This window comes from Neopsephotus bourkii, unplaced genomic scaffold, assembly GCF_033783945.1.
Source record: "Neopsephotus bourkii isolate Nb327-2 ecotype Australia unplaced genomic scaffold, CSIRO-AGI_Nbou_v1 NB_1624, whole genome shotgun sequence".
Lineage (NCBI taxonomy): Eukaryota > Metazoa > Chordata > Aves > Psittaciformes > Psittacidae > Neopsephotus > Neopsephotus bourkii.
This window is the reverse complement of record NW_026902099.1, coordinates 4,525,764-4,532,761: the sequence shown is the minus strand read 5'-3', so window position 1 is coordinate 4,532,761 and position 6,998 is coordinate 4,525,764. Positions and strand designations below refer to the sequence as shown.

The 6,998-nt window shown below is 47.4% G+C and overlaps 1 protein-coding gene across 1 annotated transcript; it reads left to right on the top strand.

Moving 5' to 3' along the window:
• The first annotated feature begins 4,264 nt into the window (after nucleotides 1-4,264).
• Nucleotides 4,265-5,429, top strand: LOC133222911 (tetraspanin-7-like). The gene has a single exon (XM_061373110.1). It carries the CDS (start codon nucleotides 4,390-4,392, stop codon nucleotides 5,104-5,106), a length of 717 nt encoding a protein of 238 aa, XP_061229094.1. The 5' UTR covers nucleotides 4,265-4,389; the 3' UTR covers nucleotides 5,107-5,429.
• Nucleotides 5,430-6,998: the final 1,569 nt, after the last annotated feature.

Here is a 6,998-nt window from a genome sequence, read left to right as displayed (position 1 = left end):
ACCCAGAAAGCATGAAGCTTTCTTGTAACCAAATATTTTTTCTCCCCACTAACCTTGCACCAACTACTTGTAGATATTTGTTGATACATACACATTGCAGGCAACATATTGATCACGTCTATGTATCAGCTGTGAATACCATAATTTTAATATAATCAGGAATGGCAGATGTTCATTCTATAAAGCTACACTTACAATATCAGTAAAACGTCTGCTGTCCACTGATTAATATGTCAAAATAATATTAAATGGTGTACTGTGTTTTATCATATCCATCCACAGAGGAATGGTTTTCTCATTTAAAGCACTGCCCAGCATCAACATTTGTGAACTGGAAGCCTCCACTGTTGTGATAAAATTAGATAGTGGTGGTTGTGCTGTGCAGTGTTACTCCCTCATTTACCCTGATTTAGTTTCAGATTGGCTAGTCCACAATTAGCATGACGGCATTTGTTTGAGGTATTATAGGAAAATAAAAGTAGTTTCAAAGAAGCAAGGTCTTTAATTTTCAAACCAGCAAAGGTGATACAAAATTATACCAATCAAGTGAAAAACAGAATAGATTTTTGCTACAGCAGATCTTGGAAATCTCCCTCATATATAAAAATCCATATTGACAAGTGTAGGCAAGTGTTATATGAATGACTTGCTAAGTACATTCAGCTGCTGTTAGTATGTGAATTACATAGGTCTCAATATGTGAAATACTTAATACCCTCAGCTCTTAACAGAACAAGCAGAAAATGAGTATTTCTAGTAATATATTCAGATCTTTTAAAGATCAAGAATAAAACCTGGCGATGTTTAACCTTGTCTTGTCTTCCCATTTCTCCCTGAAATGAAAAGCCTAAAACCCTACTTCTTTATGAGTTCCTTTGACATGGCATATTGTCAGTCTTTCCCACCTATCTAGCTTTTATGCTATTTTGATATACTAGTGTTCAAACATATCTAATGTTCAGCACATAATAATTTTTCCATGGGTGAACTGGAAAGTGCATTGAATTTTCCTTTAGAGACTTGCTCAAGGCATGGATCATATTATCCTCTGTAGCTATAGGGAAGCTACAGCTAAAAATAAATTTTGTGCTTTATTTTAAGGTTAAAAAATACATTACAAGTAAATCATTAACCCAAAGGAGCTCTGACTGTTGCTATTTATAGTAAAGTAACTGATCTATAATAGAGATTGTATACCCAAGTTCCTAAAATAAACTCAGTGTGAAAAAAATAGTACTTGTGATAATGCTGTTGTGAAGTACATTACAAGACACAGCAGGTTGAGCTCTGCCTTAGGACTGTACTTGCCACAGGGGAAGACATCTCCTGCTCAGCTATGCAAGTTGGTGGGAATCCCATCCTGATGCCACTCTTATCTGCTCAGGCTGCATCCCACAGTCTTGCTGATAGAGAAGACAGTTTACTCAATATTTCCTCTTGGGTCAAGGGTTTGCAAAGGGACCATGAGTAAGTGGGATTCCATGATGTATTACTTTTTCCTGAAGCGACTTGCAGCTGGAAGTGAGCTGTCTTGTGAAATGTTAAGACTTCCACATCCCAGAGTTAATGGGAAGATTAAGGGGAAATTCTTTCTTCCTCCAAGGCCATCTTCTTTTCCCATCCAGCCTGGACTTGCACCACATCCATGTTGCACAGCCCTGAGAGAGTGTAGAACTATGACTTCTGTTCAATTTGATTCAATTTAGAGTAAAGATATCATTCAGTTTTACATAAAAATAATTTGGATCAATTGGATTTTGGTAACTTTCCTTACACTGGATAACTGCTTTTCCTATTAACAGTTCTATTGAATTCAATGCAATTGAATTTATGGTGTAAGAGGTCACTGAACATGACAAAGCATCACAAAACCAGACTTTAGTATAAGAAAGCTTTTTGTTTTGTATTTACAAGGATCCCACCCAGTAGGCATCATGTCCATGTGAGGAGCTCTTAAGAAAATCTCCAGAGAAGAAAATACCAATACTAAATAGTTATAATATCAAAAATACACAGGTATAACAGCAGGACACTATGGTGGCATCACAGGTGTTCTGGTTTCCGCCAGGGTAAGTAAATGGAGGTACTTTGGCAGGTATAGTAGCTCTCCATGTGTCATGACATGAAAATCTCATTCAGGTGTCTAAGGAAAGCACACTTGTGAATGCTAAAGTAATACTGCTTTTTTTGAAGCTACTCTTGCTACCCATATTTTCACAGTAAAGCTTCTAACTACCTTATCTTGCCTTCTGTGCCAGTGTTGCCCCTGGTTCTTGTAGCCAGAGCTACCTTAAATAGCTGTGAACTGGAGACCACAAAAGGACTCAGTTTCCTTGAGAAACCATGAAGAATCAATCCCTGCATTGTTTTTCTCTCTGTATGGACTGATTGGAAAGAGTCACTTCAGAATTCCAAGTGTAAACTCAGGCAAAAAAACCCACAGAAAGTGGAGCTGGAAAACTGTATGGTGTATGGACATCATCATACCTCCGCCAGGGAAGAGATGTAACACCTCAGGCATGCCCAAACTGAAACAGTAAGAAAGCGCAAAATTTGTGCTTCAAGCAGACTGCTTTTCCTTCCCTAATAGTATTGCAAAGCAGTAATTAACTACCTGCTATCACCCACATATCCTTCAGAGGCACTGTTTGGCAGGCTCTTTCCTGACACTAAGCACCAATTTTCTCTGAGATATATTGGTTTGCATTTCAGTCTCACTGTATTTGCTGCCTATGTCTGTAAGCACTCTTTAATAATAGGTATTGCTGCTCTTACTAGTGGGTTAGGTACTTCTGAATCCTCACTTCTTATGGTGACACTTTGCTTTCCAAAAAGACGTGTAAAAGAATATCACTTCTCTTTCATCAAATTGTCAATCCACATATTGCATGCAGTATCATGAACTGCATTCGCTAGTATGATTTCATGAGTGCCTGTAACAGTTTTCGTACTAAGATGCAAACATATTTTATGACTCTGCCAATGTCTGAAAAATCAAGCTAGTCTGTTTCCAGACACTTAAGCTGTTTCATTGTTTATAGCTTTCCATACACTCAAGGAGCTCAATCCTACCTTCTCTACTTACACAAACAGTTCCAGTAGCACAGCTTATGAGAATGGGCAGAATTTGTCCCTGAAAACCCATTTCACCCTGGTTAAAAAGATCACAAATGTTGGTATCATCTGGCATCTTCCAACACTGAATGCTCAACAAGATGTTTGGAGGAAGTTCAGTACTTAACTGCCAGTGAAACCGGTAGTTATTATGTGCCAAATACTTCACAACAGTACCAATAGATCATAAAGCATCTCTATGGAGATACTTTTAGATTTCTGCACCCTTAGCACCATTCTTCATCTCTGACACATGCTGGAGGAACTTGGCTGACAACAGAGCTGCCCATATGCCCTATATTTTGACTACTCCTAGCAGGCATAATGCATCCCAAGATACCTGTACAAGCCTGTTCTAAAGCTATTTCACCTAGCTGCTTTCAGTGCAAGGAACAGCAAGGGTAACAGAAAACACCACTTGCTGGTGTTCATTTTGGTGTTCCTTATTGATGTTGAAGCCAAATGTGGCTTCAAATTTGAGACAGTATCCAGAGAGATAGCATTAGCTCCAAAAACCTATGAGAAAGCATACAGAGGTAAGGAACCTCTGCTGCAAAATGGCAGCAGGTAGTTTTGAGGTGTGGGTAGTTATCAGTTCAAGAATTCAAAAGGAAAAAACACTGCTATGAAAGGGATAAAATCTAAGAAAACCATCAGGTTGGAAGATGCAGCAATGATCAGCACATTCCAGGGACAGGAAGTTTAAACCTGGGCTGCGGTACAAGTTAATTTCGAGGTTTCAGCATGCAGAACCTTTTCATCTGTGGGTGCCCAGTGCTGCGGACAGCGGGAACCGCCAGTCCACACGCACTCACGCGTTTGCTACACCCCAGACCTCGGAAAGGAGTGCTAAGCACTGCGTGCGTGTGTGCGTGCGTGTGTGTGTATGCTGCTCCCTGGGTATCGCTGGATGCACACTAGCGTAAGACGGCAGCTCGCTTACAGGAGGACGGCACTGGGAGAGGGGAGGGGTCCCCGTCCCGGCCCGTTCCGTCCTTTCTGGCCCCCAGCGGGGGCCGCCCCGTCCCGCCCGCCGGGCTCCGCACCGCGGAGAAGCGGCACCGCCGGGGCCGCGCCCCCGCGCCGGGCACTGAAAAGGGGCGGCCGGAGCGGCCCAGCAGAGCCACTGGCACCGGTCGCCGAGGGGGGGAGGCAGCTGCCGGCCCCGCACCGAGGGAGAGCTCGGACACCACCCGCCAAGGCGCCCTCTCCTCCATCAACCTCGGGGAGCAGCGGCACCGACGGCCGCGGGACCCCCTCACCGCCCCAGGCACTATGACCATGCTCAAGCTGTCCCTCATGGCCTTCAGCATCGTCTTCTGGGCAGCGGGGCTGACCATGTTCATTATCGGCCTCTGGGCCACGGTGTTTCTGGGGAGCTACCTGGAGCTGTCAGCCAACAGCAGCCCCAGTGCCCCTGCCATCCTCTTGGCCACCGGCGCTGTTGTCATCATCTGGGGCTTCCTGGGCTGCTTCGGTGCTGCCACGGAGCACCGGGGCCTCCTGCGTGCCTACATCGCCTTCCTGACCACTGTGATGGCAGCCGGGCTGGCGGCTGGGCTCTCGGCAGTCCTCTACCGCCAGAACATTGCACAGGGATTCCAGGAAGGACTGCACCGGGCCCTGCTCACCTACGGGAAGGACGAGGGGATGGCAGATGCCCTGGATGCTTTGCAGCGCTCCTTGTCCTGCTGCGGTGTGCAGAGCTACCGGGACTGGCTCACCACACCCTGGGGGCTGGAGCAGAACGGCTCCGTGCCCTTCAGCTGCTGCCAGGCCCGCCAGGGCTGCCACCGGAGCCCGCCTGCCACACGCGGGCTGCACCACGACGGGTGCTTCCCCAAGGTACTGGCCTTCATCAGCAGCAACATGTTCTATATTGCCACGGCTGCCCTGGGGCTGGCGCTGCTGCAGCTCGTAGGCATCGTGCTGGCTTGCCTGCTGGCTGCCCGCATTCCTGCCCGACTGATGGGCATCGCCACCCTGCACTGAGATCCCCCGGTCCTGACTCTTATCCCCTCTGGCTCCCTTCTTTCCCACTGACCTTGGTGTACCGCACTGGGAAAACCATCTCTTTGTGTTCCCCACTTCCACCTGACCTTCCTCCTCCAGACTCCATTCCTCCTCTGGAGCCTGTGTCAGGTGCGTCCATGCTACAGGCATCTCACAGTCCCTTGGAGATGAGCAGCAGGTCCCCGCTGCCCCTCCCCGGAGTCTCTGGAGTGCTTCTGCAGGGAGAGGTGACAGCATGGACAGACATCACCCCCTGGGGCAGCAGGGACACCTGAGTTAAAGCTGACCAGTCTTCTAGGTGATGCGAAACATCCCGGGGCACTGAAGTGGGGGACAGGGAAGGAGGAAAGAGGAGGGGGTCTGGGAATGCAGGAGAGGTGTCTCTCAGCATTACACCACGTGAGTGTGCTGCTGAGATTGGAAAATGATGTGACTGGAAAATGGTGTTACTGAGAAACTGCTGGAGCACACAGGGTTTGCTCTGGGGACACCCACCAGCAGCTGCCATTGGGGGCTGCTTGAGAGGCTGCCCGGTGGCGTGCACCCCACCGCCGAAAGATGTCCTGCCTCTGCTGTGTTCCAGCTGTCCGGCTGCCAACGGTGCTGTTCTTGCTGTGCTGTTTCCAGTGCTGGTCTCCTGAAGATGGAGCTGCAGCTCCAAGTGCAGCTCCCTCCTTCAGTACGTGCCTGTACTCGTAGCCAGGGCATTGCTGGCTGCTTTGTAGTGCTAAGAGCTTAAACCTGAGTCCCCATCGTACAAGAGGATGGCAAAAGCTGCACGGTCAGACCGGACTAGGGGTGGCGAGAGGGGGGAAACGGTGCGTTGTCCTTCAGAAGTTTCTTTGGGGCTTTTGCTGTTAACTTCAGAATGAGTGGAATGTGCTTTCTGTTTCTGAAGCCAGGTCTCTACAACCAGAGTGTAAAGAGAGGACCCCAAGTCTTGCTCTGTTGCCTGTGGTGTCTGCAGGTCAGACAGCACTGCAAATCTACAGGATTTTAGTTCTCCCAGCAGTTCTGACTGGCATTTGGAGCTTTAGGAAAAACAAGCCCCACACTTTAGAGGGTCTTGAACTGTCACAGCTTCACCTTTGCTTCTTCCCACTTCTTTAAAACCTGTGAACGGGACTTGTATGTGTTTCTCTGCCTCACAGCACAAAGACATGCTGAACACTCCCCTCACCCAGAAAACTGGGGAGGGAGGATTTCAGGAATGAACCAAGAGCCACAAAGAAACTCCAGGATGTGGTGTGTTTCAGGAGCATGGCTAGCAAAGCTGTGGAGAATGCTCAAATGCCAACAATAGGAGCAGGACAGGAATCTTCAGTGAAGAAATGACTGATACAGATGGTGAGCGGAGTAACTGTGGGGGAAAGGGGATTAACAGTGGAGCTCTAATGCCTAGGCAATGAATGCATTAGGTGAGGGGTGAGGAAAGCTTGTTCATTTTCTTTCTTGCTTGCCTTTACTGCCTTTGACTATATGTCTGGCTTTCTCTTTTCCTCCCACTGAAGAGCAAGTGCTTGGCTGCAAGAATGAGCTAGGCAGAGCATCTGTCCCTCTGCTCCTGCTCACTTTGGGAGATGGAGCTGGCCTTGCTGTGCCCACTCACCCTGGTGAGGCAGGCAATGGGAGCGGAAATCCATTGCTGCCTCTTCATAGAGAGCTGGATCAAATGCAGATCTAACTCTCCTCCTGCTGTTTAGATAATCCCAGTTTCTCTACCTAAGAGAACCCTGCTTTGGTATTTCCGTGCTTTCTCCCTGCTGAAAATAAGCTTCTAGAATTTTGCTTGACAATGCCTCTGGGGGTGAAACCAGGGCAAAATGTGTATTCACTTAGAAAGATTGTTATCTTTGCTGCTTTAAATGCTT